Raw genomic sequence first — 18,346 nt, forward strand, 5'->3', positions numbered from 1 at the left:
GTTCCCACCCTTTACAGCAAGGAAGCTATACGTTTTTCCTGCCCGCTGCAGCATTTGATCAACAAAACCAACCGTCTCAGCAGAGATGGCTAGAAATTCCTGCTTCTCTCCCACAGATGGATTTGGATGAGGGAGTTGCAACCCACCCAGGGTCCTTTTGTACCATCTTACCATCTGTGGAAGAATAATGGATTTGCTAGTTCAAGGAATTTTGATTACACCATCTTTATCATGACTTGGGAGGACTGATAAATTAAAGATTGCTCTCTTTTCTGTTTTTTTTTTTTAAATTCCCTTGTAAATAATTCCCCCCTTTTTCTCTTCCTTAACTTTAAATTGGAGAAAGTACAACGACATAGATTATAATAATGCAGCCAAACATTTCTTTTACCCAATGGGAAGAGGAACAGAAAGGACTCTTCTGACATTTCGCTATTGGAAACTAAAGAAAAGCTAAATTGCATCTACCCATTCCTTACTAATGAGAGTTTGTGTAACCATTATAAAAATAATGGCTGTATAAATGTCATAGCTAGACACGTCTTTTGTGTACATTATTTTTGTTTATGTGAAAAAATGGCTACTGGAAAAGTTCTGGGCCAATATCAGTTTGCTTAACCTTACTTTTAATTTCATTTCACAAAGGAAAATATTCTCTTTGCGTCAAAGGTGTTTTCCCCCCCCAGAGCTTCATTCTGAAAAATGAGCTACCACCCAACACTACATCTGGCACACTTTCATTCTTTCTTCCAGTGTCTCAGCAATGTGCCCCCTCTGACAGAATACTTCCTCAATAACAATTACCTGGATGAATTAAACTTCAGCAACCCTCTTGGCATGAAAGGTGAAATTGCTGAAGCCTATGCGGATCTCATTAAACAGAAGTGGTCTGGCCACCACCGCTCCATCGTGCCCCGAATGTTCAAGGTTAGTTGTGTTCTTGTCTTGCTGCTTTTTTAGTTTAGTTAGTTTAGTTTAGTTTATTATACTTATATGCCGCCCTTTTCCCCCCAAAGGGGACTCAGGGCGGCTCACAACTCGAACCGAGGGAGGGGGATACAGACAAAAAATTAAAAAACAAAAAAACAAAAACAAAAACAAAAAAAAACAGCAAGCATAACAATATATAATTTAAAAACTCACAACAGTCATACCATTCGAGACGGGGGCAACAGCTCTTTTAGTCTCTACCTACCGCGTTGCTGATCTCGGAGCCCCTGTTTTTGCATTCCATTCAGACCAAAGTGGGCCATTTTGCCTCTCAGTTCCTTGGCTATCAGCAGCACGATTCCCAGGAGCTTCTCTCCTTCCTGCTTGATGGTTTGCATGAGGATCTCAACCGCGTGAAGAAGAAAGAGTACATTGAATTAAAGGATGCAGCAGGGAGACCCGATGAGGTGAGCGTGAACTGTAAGGGAAATGTCGGAGAGTCCAACTTGGATTCTAGCCAGTATGTTTGTAGAAGGAATAATGTATCGTCAAACTTGGAAACTTCCGACTGGAGATCTTATCTGTTGAATTTCCATTGTGATCTTTACATGTGTTCTTCTGGTCCATTTCAATTTTTATACCACGGTATGGAAGAACAGAACTTGAAGGAAGACCTTTGCCCAGTCACACCTGCCTGCCAGGTCTAGCTGGAAAGGGTGTGTTGTGGGTTCATGAAGGAATATCATCTGATGGGATCCAAGAGGAAAGCCTTTTCCGCATGGTTCCTGCCCTTTGGAACACATCATCAGACTGGCCCTGACCTTGTTGGAATTCGGGAAGGGCCTGAAGGCATGGCTTTGTCATCTGGCCTGGGTATCTGGTAGTGGTGCTAGAAAAACGGTGCTTTCCCACAGATTATGGGCTTTTTGGTGGTTTTTTTTTTACTGTTTCTAATGCCTCCTGTTACAGTATGGGTTTATTTTGTCTATGGGGTGGTTCACTTTGTAAGCTGCCCAGAGTCACAGAAATAAGGTACAAGGGACTAAGCAAATTCAATCAATCAATCCTTTACTCCCAGTGCAGTCCCATGAAGAATTCATATTAATTCCTCAACTCCAAAAGTTCAGTGAACTCTAAATGTTATTGCTTTCGTCTAAATTTCACGAGAGGGAGGTTTTTCTTGAAACCTTAGCATGTAGATAGAAATAAAAAACAAATTTTTGTTCTCTCTGAGCAAGAACAGGGCAGTGCAGTGATAAAGGGGAAGGGGGAGGCTTCCAAAGGCTTTACAGTAATCAGAGATTTGGCAGTACAAAATAAAGGAAGCTGGATGTAATTTGATGAGGCTTGGAATCTGTTGAAATGAGGCAATGAATCATAAAAACCACTCCATTACTGCAGTGAACTGGAGATGTCCTTTCACTAGGAACTGAGGGTTATTCCTTTCTATAGGATCCTTGCTTCAGACTCCTGTGCTCAGTTTACAATGCTTATAAATTATCTGAGGTTTTCCATCACAAATGCTGTGCATTAATTGGTGGTGATATAATAGACCTCCTCTTTCTCTCCCCCTATATCCCCTTGCACTTTTTCCCCCAACAGCAGATGAAGACTAGCATGAATAATTGGTTTCACTTTAAAGATAAGGGTAGCAGGGGAAAAGTCCTTTGGGGGTGGTTGAGATTTGTTTATTAATTCTGAGGTATTTGTTGCCAAACTCTATGGTAAAATTCTAAAATAAACTTCTCTGCTTGTAAGCATCCAGGAAGAGATAGGAAACTTCCCTTTGACCTCAAGCTGTGGTTAACATCGCTTCAGCTGATGCATTTAGTAAAGTGAAATGCTGAGAATTGTAATTCAGAAAAAAATGGGTGAGCATGGGAAGAGAGAGCTGTAGCTTTTCAGACCATTCATTCTACCTCTTTCTGTTCAGGAAGTAGCAGAAGAAGCATGGCGCAACCACAAACGTCGCAACAATTCCATCATTGTTGATATCTTCCATGGACTCTTCAAATCAACATTGGTTTGCCCTGAATGTAACAAAGTTTCGGTGACTTTTGACCCCTTCTGCTACCTCAGTGCCCCTCTGCCAATTAGCAAAGATCGAGTGCTGGAGGTTTTCTTTGTATCCATGGATCCCTGTAAGAAACCTGAACAGGTACCAACGAGCTGCCTAGAAGGCAAGAATGTCGTGGCACATCTTGATTTGAATGAGATTTGAGGGTTCTGGAGTTGGCGGGGAAACGGCCCTAGAGCCATTGTCATATATGTAGAAATGTTCACGCTTGATACTAGGGGTGGGGAAAAAGGTTCCCATCTGAAACCCAGGAAAGAGGTTTCCAATTATTTGGACAACGGTGACCAAATGGAACCAAAATTTGATATAGCTTCAGCTTATTTTTAGGATTTATGCTGAAAGATAGAGAATGCAAATAGTTTAGATCCGACTATGGACTTTGCACTTAATTGAAACCTATGGGTCTATCCCCAGATCAGTTTCTGTCCTGGAGATGGATTCAGCCTAGTGGGGAATTTGACTTGGGTTTGTGGTTTGATTTTCAATTGACTTTCTTACTAGTTTTGGACCTCGCCTCTTTTGTTGTTGTTGTTCTTACAGCATAGGCTGATTGTCCCAAAAGCTGGGAAAATGCTAGACCTCTGCCATGCTTTATCAGAGCACACAGATGTGCCTGCTGAGAGGGTAAGTTTGCCAGGAGGGTGAAGGAGAGATACCTCAATTGATTGTAGAAGCCTGTTCTGTGTCTTCCCTTTCTCATGACTGTTTCTTTGCCACCTCTCCAGATGATGGTGGCCGATGTGTTCAGTCACCGCTTCTACAAGATCTACCAGAGGGAAGAGTCTCTCAGCTGTATCCAGGAACGGGATGACATCTTCATGTGAGTTTGGGGAGGGGATAATCATATAAGGCAGAGCAGTTGTTACCCTGATGCCCTTCCAGTGCAATAGACTGTAACTTTCATTACTCAGCACAGTTGACTTACCTAAAAAGCCCAGATTGGAAAAGCCCGAAATAAAACAGCACCAGCACTTAGACTTATATACCGCTTCACAGTGCTTTCCAACCCTCTCTAAGTGGTTTACAGAGTTAGCCTATTGCCTCCAACAATCTTGATCCTCATTTTATCCAGCTCGGAAGGATGGAAGGCTAAGTCAACCTTGAGCCTGGTGAGATTTGAACTGCCAAACTGCTGGCAGCCGGTGATCAGCAGAAGTAGCCTGCAGTACTGAACTCTTACCACTGCGCTACCACGGCTCTTTAGACCTTTAAATAAGGCAAAGGAGTGAGAGCTAGTAAAACATAGAATTACACAATTGGAAGGGATCTTGGGAGTCAGGTAGTCAATCCTCTCCTCACCATAAAATGCACTGGAGCGTTTTCCATTACGGTGAGTCTGAATAATAAGATGGACCTGTAATTCAGACTAGCGTTTTACTACAGTGAGTAGGTTCACAGCCAACAGAGGGAGGTCAGTTGTGATAGCAGAAGCAGCAAGAGGTAAGTATGTCATTGCTCAATGGGTCGGCATGGTCCGAGCATGACAGGCATTGAGTCCTGTTACTTTATCCCAGCAGTAGGCAGAGAAGGAAGATCTTGGGATGGTGCTCAAGGTGGACACGCTTAGAGTTTAGGGGACATTTTCTTCAGTGTCAGAAGCAAGTTGGTGTCAGTGTACTTGGAAAATTGAAGCTGCCCACCTAAGGGTCCATCTGCTTCTTTTGAGCCTCTGCCTTTCCTTAAGGAAATTGGATTGGGGCCACCGTTATAGTCTTACAGGTAGTCGTTGACTTAACAACCGCAATTGAGCCCAGGGAGCCGAGGTGGCGCAGTGGTTAAATGCAGCCCTGCAGGCTACTTCAGCTGACTGCAGTTCGGCTGTTCAAATCTCACCGGCTCAAGGTTGACTCAGCCTTCCATCCTTCCGAGGTGGGTAAAATGAGGACCCGGATTGTTGTTGGGGGCAATATGCTGACTCTGTAAACCGCTTAGAGAGGGCTGAAAGCCCTATGAAGCGGTATATAAGTCTAACTGCTATTGCTATTTATGTTGCTAAATGAGAAATTTGTGAAATGAGTTTTGCCCCATTTTACAACTTTTCTTGCCACATTTGTTAAGCGAATCGCTGCAGTTGCTAAATGAATAGGGTGGTTGTTAAGTGAATCTGGCGTCCCCGTTGACTTTGCTTGTTGGAAGGTCTCAAAAGATGATCACATCACCCTGGGACACGGCAATCGTCATAAATGGGAACCAGTCATCAGCATCCGGACGTAACTCCACGTGACCCTGAAGAGGCTGCAATGGTCATACATGTGAAACATGGTGATCAGTAACTTTTTTCAGGGCCATTGTAACTTTGAACGGAACTAAATGAACGGTCGTAAGTTGAGGTCTACCCGTATGGCCATCGTTGAGGCCTTTGTATTTGTCTTCCAATTGTAATTGTAATTGACACTGTTTCCCCTTTACTGTTCAGTGGCTCATTGCCTCTCAGTTTGTGGTCTATAAAGTCCACAAGAATTTTATGTGTATTGTGCACTTCTGGTTCTGCTTATTACCTTGGAATGGCATTTACCGTATTTTTCGGAGTATAAAACGCACCAAGGTTTTGAAGAGGCAAATTTAAAACAAAAAGTTTTTGCACTCTGCAAGCCTCCCCAAAACGGGTCCATTTCCCCCCCCCCAAAAAAAGGGCATGAATAGCCCTTAAGAGGCTTGTAGAGTGTTCCTCAGGGGTGAAGGAGGCCCCCCCAAATGAGCAAAAAATGGCCCTTTTTTGGGAAAACGGGCCCATTTTTTGTCAAAAAAGGGCATTAGGGCATTATAGTGTGCTCCTGGGGGTTGGTGGGGCATAATTGCCCTCTGCAGCCCCCAGGAACTCTCTGAAAGCCTCCTCCAAGCTATGCACGGCCATTTTGGTGAAGGGGGCGGGGCTTCGGGAGGCAAAAATGCGGTATTCAGCGTATAAGATGCACCCAGATTTTCAGCCTCTTTTTTTGAAGGAAAAGGTGCATCTTATACTCCAGAAAATACGGTAAATGGAGGTTAGGTGAGGAATGAAACACTATAAATAAGCAAGTAGTCTCCTTCCTCCTCCTCCTCATTGCATGTCTCTGCATCTTCCTCCAGATATGAGGTTTCTGTGTCCTGTCTGGAAGACCCAGCCTCAGCAGACGCAGTGGTCCTACCAATCTACCTTCGTGAGCGTACCCAGGGCCGGGACTACAGCAACAGCTACTATGGGGTCGTGCTTTTTGGTCACCCGCTTCTGGTATCTGTGCCCCGGGATCAGCTCTCCTCAGATGCCTTGTACCAGCTCCTGCTGCATCGGCTCTCGTGAGTGATTTCAATCTCTGAGATAGCCTAGCGTAGCTCCTTCACAGCTGGGATATGAAGGGAGAGACGTACGAGAATACTCCCCCAAAATGGCTTTCTCCAGTTTGGATCCTTCCACACACACCCCACCCCCCATACTAAGAGTCTTGAATTCCCAGGGTTCCCCAACCAACAGGGCCATTGCTGAGCATTCTGGGAATTGAAGTCCACGTAGCAATAGCACTTATCTACCGCTTTACAGTGCTTTGCAGCCCTCTCTAAGCGGTTTACAGAATCAGCGTATTGCCCACAACAATCTGAGTCCTCGTTTTTACCCACCTCAGAAAGATGGGCGGCTGAGTCAGCCTTCAGCCTGGTGATATTCGAACTGCCAAATTGCAGGCAGCCCAGCAGTCAGCAGAACTAGGCTGCAGTACTGCACTCTTAATCACTGAACCACCGTGGCTCTTGGTGGGATGGCTAGATTGGGAAAACAATGTCTCATGGAAGTCTCAACTCAGTGCTATTCCAGTAATTCAGAATGAATCCACCTCTATTTTATACCATCACAGCTGATGTATTGACTTGGTTTGAAGGATCCAAGCTCTGATTTTGGCCAAAAAAATATTTTTGTGGCCCTAGTTTGGAGCTAACGTCCTGATTTTAGTCATGGCAAAAAACAAACAAACAGGGAGGTGAAGCAGGCTGTCTGGCAACCTGGCCAGGATGGTAGATTTTCTTAGCTAGCTATTAGGACCTCCTGAGAGGAGAATTGGTCTTTGTAGCTATGACAAGTGCAAGAACTGCTACAGGACGTATGGGTGCGTTGTGTGGCTTTTTTGCATAGTCCCATCCTGGAGCTTCCTTTGCATAACCAAATGATGGCCTGCCATTTAATCTCAGCCGCCTTCCTTCTGGTCAAATGCAACATTCAGGATAGCAGAGTTGTACTCAAGCAAATTATGCAGAGAGAGGGTCGTGCTTTGCTTCCCAGGGATTGTGACTCTTGACATATTTGGATGGGGTAGCATTTCCCTATTTCAAGAAGGCTGTGCAATCTGGGAGTCTTTCTGGACTCAAGAGCTGCTTCTCGATCGGGTGGCAGCTGCGACCAGGAAGGCCCTTGCACAGCTTCATCTGATGTGCCAGTTGTGCCCCTTCCTAGATTGGGAGGCCCTTCAGACGGTCACTTGAACCCTGGTACCTCATGGCTTGACTATTGCAACTCACACTTCATGGGTTGAAGACCACCTGGAAACTTCAACGGGTCTAGAATGCAGCAGTATAGGCAGTGACGGGCATGGTGTGCCTGGCTGATTCAATCCAGCAAGGTGGTACACTGTGAGTTTAATTAAACGGTGCCGCCTGTCAGGATCCCATAAGTCTGCCTTCTCTGTCACAACGCCTGCCCTCTGAAATGAGGTTCTCCTGCCATTCGGATGGCCCCCTCCCTATTGGTGTTTTGGAGGGCCTTCAGAACCTGATTCTTTGACGAGAGTGATTGACACTCCTTTAAGTGATCTGGGTTTCTTCTTCTTCTCTGATTGCTGTCTTTTGTTCCTTGTCCTTATGTCTAGTATTATATTGATTTATTCCTTTTAATGTTGTTCACTTGTGAATCATCCAAGGTTGCTGGGAGTCGGGGAGCATATAGATTTGCATAAAATAACAGGGATCGCTTCGTGGCACGACAAAAGCGCAGTAGACTAAAGCGCGCCCAACAAAAGCGCGTACGTGATGTCATCAGCAGCGCAACAAATAAAATTAAAAATAAATTAAATTAAAATTAAAATTAAATTAAAGCAAGCCGATAGGTTTAGGTTAAGGGTTAGCGTTAGGTTTAGCGTTAGGTTAAGGGTTAGGTTTAGGGTTAGGTTAAGGGTTAGGGTTAGGTTTAGGGTTAGGTTTGGGGGGGTTAGGTTTAGATTTACGCATTAATTTTAAGTTTACCGCTCACAGCATGCTGTTTTCGTCACGCTGTGATGACGTCACGTACGCGCTTTTGTCGAGTACGCTTTAGTCTACCGCGGTTTTGTGGTGGAACCGGATCGCTTAGCCTAAGAATCTGGAGATGGCTGGGAACAGTCCTTAAGAGCAAGCTGATCCTATATCAAAAGTCTGACTAAATTGTAAGGTTTTTTATTTTTTAATGAATGAGTGTTGACAGACATCTGACCACATAATATCTCCTCCTACGTCCCGGACCCTGTCCATCCCTGATCCGACAACTGTTCCTTTCATTGGATGACAGTCACATGGGCAGGTGTTTCTTCTCTCTGTGTCAGGCAGAGGATGTGATCTGCTTCTCTCTTTGACAGCCGCTATGTGACATGGCCAGACTCTGAGGACGAACAGAGTGAGGAGGAGGAAGAGGAGGAGGAAGAGGAAGAGGAGGAAGAAGAGGATCTCTACAATAAGAGATCCAATGGGCTGAGTGAAGGTGAGGAAAGCTGGTGAGATAACAAGAGTGTTGAATAGGAAGGGAGGGGAAAATAAGGGACCCTGATGCTAATTCACACCTGTTTTCTTTGCCTGTAATTTGCAGGGGAGGATGAGGAGGAAGACGAGGAAACAACAGCGGAAGGCTTTGCCAATCAGGACCCTAGCTCAGGGACCCCTTCAGACACTTCAGTGGGGGAGGAAGGGGCTAGTGGGGAGGAGAGGCGGAGCCCCAACACATCTCCCCCACAGCGTCCCCAGTCTCCCCGTGTGCCATCTTTCAGTCCCAGTCCTCCTACAGCCAACCAGGCGAAGCGCAAATGCTGTCTGCCCCAGAAGCGGCCAAAATTGCTTTTTACACTACAGCCCGTCAGTTCTAATGGCACCAGTGACTGGCTGGCCGGCCAAGAGGAGAGCAATCCTGTCTCCTTCAACTGTAAGTCCCTCCGGTAGAATAACTTCAAGTTTGTGGTAACAAAGCTTTCCGCTAAGAAAATGTTTGGTGGTGGTGGTGGTGGTGGCAGCGCTGGGGAAGTCTGAGGGTTGGTGGCCAGATTGGGAATGATGAGGAAACATCATTGGCACAGTCACAAAAGGCTTGCTGAGGGAAGCCTGCAATGGTGGCTGTGATGGAAAGGCTAAAAGAGTCTTCTCCTTGTGAGCCTCAATACATGATAGAAGTCAGGACAGAAACCCCAAATACTGACTCCTTTGCGGCTGTGGGCTTTGTTGATGCTATACAAGGCAGACCTATTTCTGTTATTGCAGTTTCTCTCCATGCTCAGCTTTCCCTGTCTCTAATAGCTTCCCTTCCTATCACACTTATTATGTCCCTTTAGATCAGAAGTGTTCTGACCCCCCTCGTACCACACCAACAGACACTCTGAGCCAAATATAACTTACGGCATTTAATTAACAGACAGACAGGTCCTTGGCAGCAAACCGGCACAGACAGGATTGGGCAGCAATCCAGCACAGATAAGCCGTGGCAGCAATCCAGCCTGCCAAGCTCACAATAATGTTCTCCAACATTAGTTCCTGCGTTGACTTCTGCAAAAGGGGCGTGTGCACAAGCAGTCCTTTTTATAGTCTGGAGAGGAGCCTAATTACCACCAGCTGAGTGCAATTACCTCCTGTACTTCCGCAACTCTTCCTGATGCCTATTAGCTCTTTGGTGCCGGGCATCTAGGAACAACTCACTGCTGACGTCAGGATCACACTCCCTTGTCTCTTACCCACTGGTCCAAGGCTCAGGCGCCTCCTGGTGGCCAACCAACCTCTCTGCACCCTGCTCGGAGTCGGAACCCTGTCCAGGGTCCTCCACATCCTCCAGAGCCGACTCATAGGGCCCCTCGCGGTCGGAGTCTGGTGGCAGCTCCAACGGCTCCTGCTGGGCCACCACAGCCCTTTTACGACTTGTGGACTACAACTCCCAGAATTCCTGAGCCCTGCTGGCTCAAGAATTCTGGGAGTTGAAGTCCACAGGTCGTAAAATGACCATAGTTCCCCACCCATGCTTTACATCTTTTCACTTGTTCCCATTACATCAGATCATTCAAATCCTTCCATTAATCTCAGCGGTCTTTTCCTGGGATGAGCTAACGTCTCTTAGCCCTTTGGTCCTGGGATTTTATAGGCGAGCCCAAACGTCCACAGGAAACAGCTACTGTATGATGCTTTAAGGACTGGACAGGTGAATGCTGCCTGGACTGCTCGCAGTATGTGCTGGGGGGGAAAGGCAAGGCAACAGAGCACTCATGCCTGGGCCCAGTCTGCTTGCTGAACCTATGCAGTTAACATGCAACATTCCTGGATTTCTGACTCAATTTCTCATCCTTTGCTTCAGCCCAACCATACGTTGCTCTGGACTGGGATTCTGAAATGAAGAAGCGCTACTACAATGACATTGAGGCCGAAGTGAGTGTGTAACTTTCTTAAGTAGGGAACCCTCTCTTCTCTGTTTTTCCTGTAGCATTGTGCTCGAGTTCTGCAACATGGACTACTGTGGTGGTGAAATCTAGCTTCACGCGTAGACTGAACTACAGATCTCACCAGGAGATCTTAAGCTAGACACCCTTTATCAGTCTTACAGAGTTGTGTGGATAATAAAGTAACACCTAATGTACGGTGGCTCAGTGGTTAAGATGCTAAGTTTCTCGATTAGAAAGTTCGACAGTTCGAATCCCTAGTGCGGTGTAATGGAGTGAGCTCCCGTTACTTGTCCCAGCTTCTGCCAACCTAGCAGTTCGAAAGCATGTAAAAATGCAAGTAGAAAAAATGGGGACCACTTTGGTGAGAAGGTAACAGCACTGGCTCTTCGGACAGCGCTGGCTCTTCGGCTTTGAAACGGAGATGAGCACCGCCCCCTAGAGTCGGGAACAGCTAGCACATATGTGTGAGGGGAACTTTATCTTTACCTTTAACGTATGACATCTTGGACTCTCAAAACTTTTTCTCAGATATAAATGTGAAAACGACCTTGCTCTTCCTTTCTGTCTTGGGGGAGAAGTTAGCCTCTGATCACTTTATCCATCATATATGGATGTTCTTCCCTTTAGGGCTATGACAAACATGACTGTATGGGCTACACGCTGAAGAAGGATCCCATTAAGCTGCAGGAGTGCATTGAATTGTTCACTACCATGGAAACACTGGAGGAGGAAAATCCCTGGTGAGAATTGAAAACCTGTCTATGACAGAGGCTCTTTCATTGAGGTAGCAGGGGAGGGTGTGAGGTGATTGGATGCTGACTTAGTGCTGGTCAACACTTCAAAATTCAGTAGATAAAGATAACAAAACAAGAATGCTACATGAGCCAAAGAAATCCACGTGGGTCTTATTTCATCATAATCCAAATTAAGTAGAAGATCCAACAGATTTTGGAATATATGATAATAGCAATAGCAATAATAGCAATAGCAGTAGACTTATATACCGCTTCATAGGCCTTTCAGGCCTCTCTAAGCGGTTTACAGAGAGTCAGCATATTGCCCCCAACAATCTGGGTCCTCATTTTACCCACCTCGGAAGGATGGAAGGCTGAGTCAACCCTGAGCCGGTGAGATTTGAACCGCTGACCTGCTGATCTAGCAGTAGCCTGCAGTGCTGCATTTAACCACTGCGCCACCTTGGCTCTCATAAGCTCTCATTGGATCATTCCATGCTAAAACTTCTCTCTCAAGATTGGGGAGAGGGAAAGGAGGCAATTTGTGGAATGCTTAATTCTCTTAATTCTCAACTTGTTTGTTTCAGGTATTGTCCCACCTGCAAAAAACACCAACTTGCCACCAAGAAGCTGGATTTATGGTCACTGCCGGAGATTCTGATTATTCACCTCAAGCGTTTCTCTTATACCAAATTATCCCGGGAGAAACTTGATACCCTCGTGGAATTCCCTATCCAGTAAGCCAGGGGATCTAGTCATTAATTTTTGTTACCAGGAGTGAAATGGGTGGGTGATGTATGTATGTGGCTACCTTTGGATAGCATAGATCATGGAAAATGCAACCGAGGAACGCTCATACTTTCGTCTGAGGAAACAGATGAGTGATAATTTATGGTCTCTGAAATTGTGAAAGGTGATTTCTACTTTGGAGGCCATCAAAAACTCAGCCTGAATCAACTTTATGTGAATGGTGTTTGTGAAACTAGATTTATCTATATTCTCCTTTCTATTAATCTTATTCCTTTTTTTTTTGGCTTGCTACTTACTTCTTTCCTGCACTCTCTTACACCTCTACACCATAAAGGGAATAATAGCATGGGTATGTACTGTATGTATGTTACATCAATAAGAAGTCTCAGTAATCATCTAAGCTCCCATCACCATGACACCCTGTCATAGTTGATTCTGCTGCTAAAGGATTTGCAAAGGTAGCTCCAGGGCTACTGAGGATTTAGAAACAGGGCATGCTGGCCTCTTCCAAATGTGGTGAGATTCTCTGTCCCTGTTTTAAGGCTCTCTGCCGAAAATACTTGCTTTGTGTAATACCAGTTCATTGAAAGATCTGGGGGAAATACAGCACGGCTTTCTTTCTGCCGAAGCCGTCAGCTCTCTCGGGTTACATTTGATAAAGTGCCGAGGTGGCGCAGTGGTTAGGGTGCAGTACTGAAGGTCACTTCAGCTGACTGTTATCTGCAGTTCGGCGGTTCAAATCTCACCGGCTCAGGGTTGACTCAGCCTTCCATCCTTCCGAGGTGGGTAAAATGAGGACCCAGACTGTGGGGGCGATATGCTGACTCTGTAAACCGCTTAGAGAGGGCTGAAAGCCCTATGAAGCGGTATATAAGTCTAACTGCTATTGCTATAAAGACTGTGGGGCAATTTGGACATTGGTTGTCAGACACATCTCGAGCTCAAGATGTGGAAGGCTGCCTTAGTGTAAAGTTATTGTGGCAGCTGGGAGCCCACCTTGAGATAGTAGCAATTCCTTTGTGCACATAGTACATGACGTTTCTCCAAAGGGGTTGCTGTCGGAGTATCGTTACGCAACTGTTGAAAAAAAAAACCAAAGTGGCTTTGTAATTTCTCTCTTACAGGGGCCTGGATTTTTCTGATTTCATCATCAAACCCCAGAAAGAAACTGACGCTTCCCTGTACAAATATGACCTCATTGCTGTGTCCAACCACTATGGTGGCCTCCGGGATGGGCATTGTATGTATCCTGGCCCTAGAGGAAGTAGATTTTTTTAGGAGGCAGGGAGAAATTAGGGGCCTCAAGGAAGAGTAATTGAAGCATAATCCAATAAAAATATACTGCTCTTAGTAAGGGATATGTGCAAAAATATTTGAAGGATAGTTATATGTTCTGACTCCCCTCGTTCCACACCAAAGCACACTCCGAGCCAAAGATAAGTTACAGCATTTAATTAACAGACAGATAGGTCCTTGGAAGCAAACCGGCACAGACAAGCTTGGGCAGTAATCTAGCACAGATAAGCCGTGGCAGCAATCCAGCCTGCCAAGCTCACAATAATGTTCTCCAACATTAGTTCCTCCGTTGACTTCTGCAAGAGGGGCGTGTGCACAAGCAGTCCTTTTTATAGTCTGGAGAGGAGCCTAATGACCACCAGCTGAGTACAATCACCTCCTGTAATTGTATAATTGTTCCTGACGCCTAGTAGCTCTTCGATGGTGTGCATCCTGGAACAACTCACTCTCCGGCTCACACTCCCTTGTCTCCTCCTCACTGGTCCAAGGCTCAGGGGCCTCCTGGTGGCCAACCAGCCTCTCTGTGCCCTGCTCAGAGTCGGAACCCTGTCCAGGATCCTCCACATCCTCCAGAGCCAACTCATAGGGCTCCTCGCTGTTGGAGTCTGGTGGCAGCTCCAACGGCTCCTGCTGGGCCACAACAGTTATATAGGAAAGTGTAAGCCACCCAGAGTCGCTCTTATCAGTGAGATGGGCAGGATATAAATGTAATAAACAAGCAAACAAGATTTCCCCAGCCTCTCTGTTTCAGAACCTACTTTGCCTTTAGTTATAGCTTTCAGGTCCATGAACCCATCTGCCAGTTTTTTTTGTTTTGTTTTTATTTTGCTGCACTCCTCCTCCTCTCCATCTGGAGGTCACAAGCTGCCTGCCACTCATCTGATGGATGAGGACGGTTTGTCCTTAAAAGTAGTTGCAAAGAAATAGCTGAAAACTTGCTCCAATTTTTTGCTGGCAAACGGTACCAATACTTAGCTAACTTTAAGGAAAGAATCTTGTTTTCTCTTCCTCTGTTAGGAAGGAGACTTAAGATCACTCTTTTTTTAGTTCTTTTGTACCGTGGCACGACAAAACCGTGGTCCACTAAAGCGCGCCCGATTAAAGCGCGTCGCTGACGTCATCAGCAGCGCGACAACAGCGACCGCAGAGAAAAAAGGGTGCTTTAAAAAGCGCTTTGAAAGCAAGCCGATTCAAGTTAAGGTTAGGGTTAGGTTAAGGGTTAGGGTTAGGTTTAGGGTTACGTTAAGGATTAGGTTAAGGGTTAGGGTTAGGTTTAGCGTTAGGTTAAGGGTTAAGTTTAGGGTTAGGTTAAGGGTTAGGTTTAGGGTTAGGTTTCGGGGGGTTAGGTTTCGGGGGGTTAGGTTTAGGGGTTAATTTTAGCTTTAGCGCTCACAGCGTGCTTTTTTCGTCGCGCTGTGATGACGTCAGGTACGAGGTTTCGTGGAGCGCGCTTTAGTCGAACGTGGTTTTGTGGTGGAACCCTTTTGTACTAGTCTCGATTCCTGATGACTCACTGGACTAGTCCCTGCAGTATTTTGTGGCAATTCTTTTAGAAGTGCTGTGCCATTGCCTGGTTCCTAGAGCTAAGAGAGAATGACTGGCCCAAAGGTGAGTCTGGTGCCTCAACCACTGGGTCGAATTGTCTGTCGTTCTCTCTAAGCCCAACATGATTAGAAGGCAAAAACAATGAGAAAACAAGAGAAGAGCTTAGCTCAGGGGATATATTCACTGGAACTGTAAAGAAACAGGCATAAAACACAACTCTGCTGAATTCCTTTGTGATAAGACCGTGTTTGTTTTCTTGGTGGATAACAAAAGAATACGGAATGATCTGACTCATCTCTTGTACTCTCTAGACACCACTTTTGCCCGGAACAAGGACACTGGGGCGTGGTATTATTTTGATGATAGCAACGTGTCTGCGGTTTCAAATAACCAGATTGAGGTAAGGCATTTCATCTTGGGATGGGCTCATTTCAGTACTTGGCTGGCGAATGCCTTGCTGCATAACCAAAAGCGCTGTTCTCCTTCATACCTTTTTGCTACATGGATTGTCGGATCTTGCCACACAATATATTCTTTGACTTGCATTTGTTTTATGGGTAAATTTTGAATGGAACCTTGGAAACCGTGTGTTTCCACAAGCAGAGTGGGCTTTTTAGTGGCAGCAAATTGAAATAAATTGCCTATATATTCTTACTTGTTAAGAAATGAGACACATTCCGATGTCTCTAAAGAGTCATTTCAAACAACTATAGGGAACAAAGGCGGCTTATTTGCCTCGGATTGCTTCCTTAGTCTTGCCATCGACTCAGGGCATAGTACGATGGAGGATTGCTGTGTGAGATGTGTGCTGCTCCTGCAGTGGGAGTAAAAGTGCAGAATGCGACTCTAAACTTTTTGAGAATGTCTTTTGTTAAAGTTAACTATTTAAACCCAGCTTTTGATACCTTGGCATTTTTAAAGATACTATCATCCCTGGATTTTCCAGCTAGTATGGCGATTCTCTTGGGCTGCACATTCTGGAGGGGTCAGTTTTAGTATTTCCTAATACAGTGATGGCGAACCTTTTCTGCACCGAGGGCCGAAACTGGAGTGCATGCATGCACCAGAGCACCGAACCTGGAAGAGAGCAGCTGATGGCCAGCTCCACTTCTGGGTTCCGGCGCATGCATGCTGAGAGCAGTTGACTACCGTGTGCATGTGTGCCGGATCAGCTGGCCACCATGCATGCGTGCAACAGAACCCGGAAGAGCATCTGGCAATGGCGCACATGCCCAGAGAGAGGGCTCTGCATGCCCCCTCTGTCACACGTGCCATAGGTTCACCATCATGGTCCTAGCATTAGGTAAAAGAACCGTGGATTAAATTTTAAGACCGAAGAAGCCTGCTCTGAGGACATGCTTCAGAATCTTCATTCTTTCCAGTGGCCAAGCTGGAATAAACAATGACAATGCAAAGCTTTATCTCCTATGATGCCTCTTATATTAAAGCAATGCAAAATTTTCTAAACAAGTTTTTTTGGACCTGTGTAGTCTTTCCTTGGCCAGTTTGATAGTCCATCAAGTTCGGGGGATTTACGCAGATGGGAAACTATTGTCAATTCAACGGTTCCCTTCTTTTTGAGCCGGAAGCTGCTTTCCCAAGTGTATCTTCCAGGCTGTGCTGTTCTTTGTCATTCATTAACTTTTCCCTGTTCTTCTTGCCAGTCCAAAGCTGCCTATGTCCTCTTCTATCAACGCCAGGACAAAATCCGCCACCCAACTCCCCTTGCTGCATCCACGAGTACATCTGCTTGCGGGAATGAGGAGGACTATGCTGCCTGCTGCGATTCTCACTCTCAAGAGCTAGCAAACCGGGACTTCATGGATGTGGACTGACCTTCACCTCGCTTCCCTTCTCCATTTGCAACAGGCGGAGAACCATATACGTTCCCTTCCTTGAACTGAAGGGGGCAGCTGGATTTCAGGCCTTGGAATAAGGGCAGGGCAGGGATGTAGGAGACGAGATAGAGCCCCTTACCAGCACAAGCAGACCTGCCATCGTCCTGTGTCCCAAAGTGCAAGGCTCTTTGCCTAGCACATAGTTCCCCATTGTGGAGGGGAAGATTGACTATCCTTTAAAAGGCTTGTGCCTTACATCAACATAACAAGATAGGCTTCTTGGATTGTCTCCTCCATTCCCCCTTTTTTTACATCTCAAAATTGAGATGCTTTTATTAGTGCTAGGTTTCCTATGTGGAAGGAAACTTAAATGCATCATTTTTATGCTGGCTGTGCACTCCGCACCCCACCCCCCAACCTCCCGCAGTATTAGGCCACTCTCTAATCAGGGTATCTGCCCTTGTTTTGCTGCTCGGGACTTCATGTCTTCGCCTCCAGTTCTCCATTGCTGGTTCCTGTGTTTTGGGAGGAGTTTGCCAAGATCCTAACTCCTGTGTAGTCTGTGGCCAATTAGGACACTTCCCTGCTACTGCCCTACGTCTGACATTGGATAGGTCTGGATAAATGTACCCCACACCCTCCATGTTCTTTCCTGTCATTTACCTTCCAAGTGCCTCCTTTTAGCTTCCCAATTAAGCAATAATTCCAATATTGTCCTGCCTATTTCCCGGCATCTGGTAGAAATCTGCAACTCATGTGCATGTTTCTGAATTTGTATTATTCCTCATTTCTGAAGCTCCTCTCCAGTTATTAAGGTGACTGTGAGCCACTGAGCCCTAAAATCCTACTTTTTACTCTTGCATCCAAACCTGTTTGGGAAGACAGCCATTTTCAGTCTGTACTGTGTTACAGTTCCCTTAAGCCTAAGGACTGTAGGAGAAACTTAGCTACCAGCTGTTGAAGTTTCTTCTCAGTTGGCCTGAATACCTACCAGGTGTATCCCCCGTTGGAGCAAAACTTTGAACTTCTTCCCTTTACTGAGTCTCTGCTGCCACTGCTGTTGTACCTCTAGGCTCAGGGATTGCACTAGTTTGTAAATAGGTTTGTGTGCGCAATGCAGTGGATGGAATACAGCAGGAAGCAGTGTTGATCAAGCACAGGACACTCACTGTTGGCAGGAGCACATAGTGCATTTAATTACTTAAAGAGTTTGGAAGATTATTCCTTCACTTAACTCTTTGAGCTTTTATTTCTCTTGAAGTTATCTTGCAGAAGAAAATATTTTTTGGCATGTGTACATAAAGTAACTTCTTTTAAAAGGCATATGGACTCTCTTTTTCCCTTGGTATTGTCCCTTACAGGATGCACACGGAGTACATTTTTTTGCCTTGCTTTATTCCCCTTTGGGGGGCTTTGAACCAAGGTGTGTAATGATTTGTTTTCTATTTTGCTTCGGTCAGTACAAACCAAGAACATCCACATCTGCTAAGCTTCTCAGCTCACATCAGGCAATTGTAGCTCCTAAGAATTTCAATCTAGCTCTCGCTTTTG

At 45.5% G+C, this 18,346-nt stretch overlaps 2 protein-coding genes across 2 annotated transcripts in view; both read left to right on the plus strand.

Moving 5' to 3' along the window:
- USP11 (ubiquitin specific peptidase 11) overlaps positions 1–18,118 on the plus strand; it is a 33,393-nt gene extending 15,275 nt beyond the window's left edge. The window contains exons 8-21 of the mRNA XM_087710753.1: positions 754–927; positions 1,239–1,397; positions 2,864–3,088; positions 3,548–3,631; positions 3,733–3,827; positions 6,077–6,283; positions 8,581–8,702; positions 8,808–9,137; positions 10,548–10,618; positions 11,260–11,372; positions 11,954–12,103; positions 13,241–13,356; positions 15,269–15,357; positions 16,622–18,118. Coding sequence (XP_087566879.1) covers positions 754–927; positions 1,239–1,397; positions 2,864–3,088; positions 3,548–3,631; positions 3,733–3,827; positions 6,077–6,283; positions 8,581–8,702; positions 8,808–9,137; positions 10,548–10,618; positions 11,260–11,372; positions 11,954–12,103; positions 13,241–13,356; positions 15,269–15,357; positions 16,622–16,792 — 2,106 coding nt within the window. The 3' untranslated portion in view covers positions 16,793–18,118. The remainder of the gene's footprint in view (positions 1–753; positions 928–1,238; positions 1,398–2,863; positions 3,089–3,547; positions 3,632–3,732; positions 3,828–6,076; positions 6,284–8,580; positions 8,703–8,807; positions 9,138–10,547; positions 10,619–11,259; positions 11,373–11,953; positions 12,104–13,240; positions 13,357–15,268; positions 15,358–16,621) is intronic.
- The window catches only part of LOC148048331 (uncharacterized), a 433,893-nt gene continuing 430,130 nt past the window's right edge, over positions 14,584–18,346 (plus strand). The window contains exon 1 of the mRNA XM_087710754.1: positions 14,584–14,612. The gene's annotated coding sequence lies outside the window, so the exon portion shown is untranslated. The remainder of the gene's footprint in view (positions 14,613–18,346) is intronic.

The sequence above is a fragment of the Thamnophis sirtalis genome, unplaced genomic scaffold (assembly GCF_051295495.1).
Source record: "Thamnophis sirtalis isolate CommonGarterSnake01/CBP01778 unplaced genomic scaffold, rThaSir2_p1.2 scaffold_3, whole genome shotgun sequence".
Taxonomy (NCBI): Eukaryota; Metazoa; Chordata; class Lepidosauria; order Squamata; family Natricidae; genus Thamnophis; species Thamnophis sirtalis.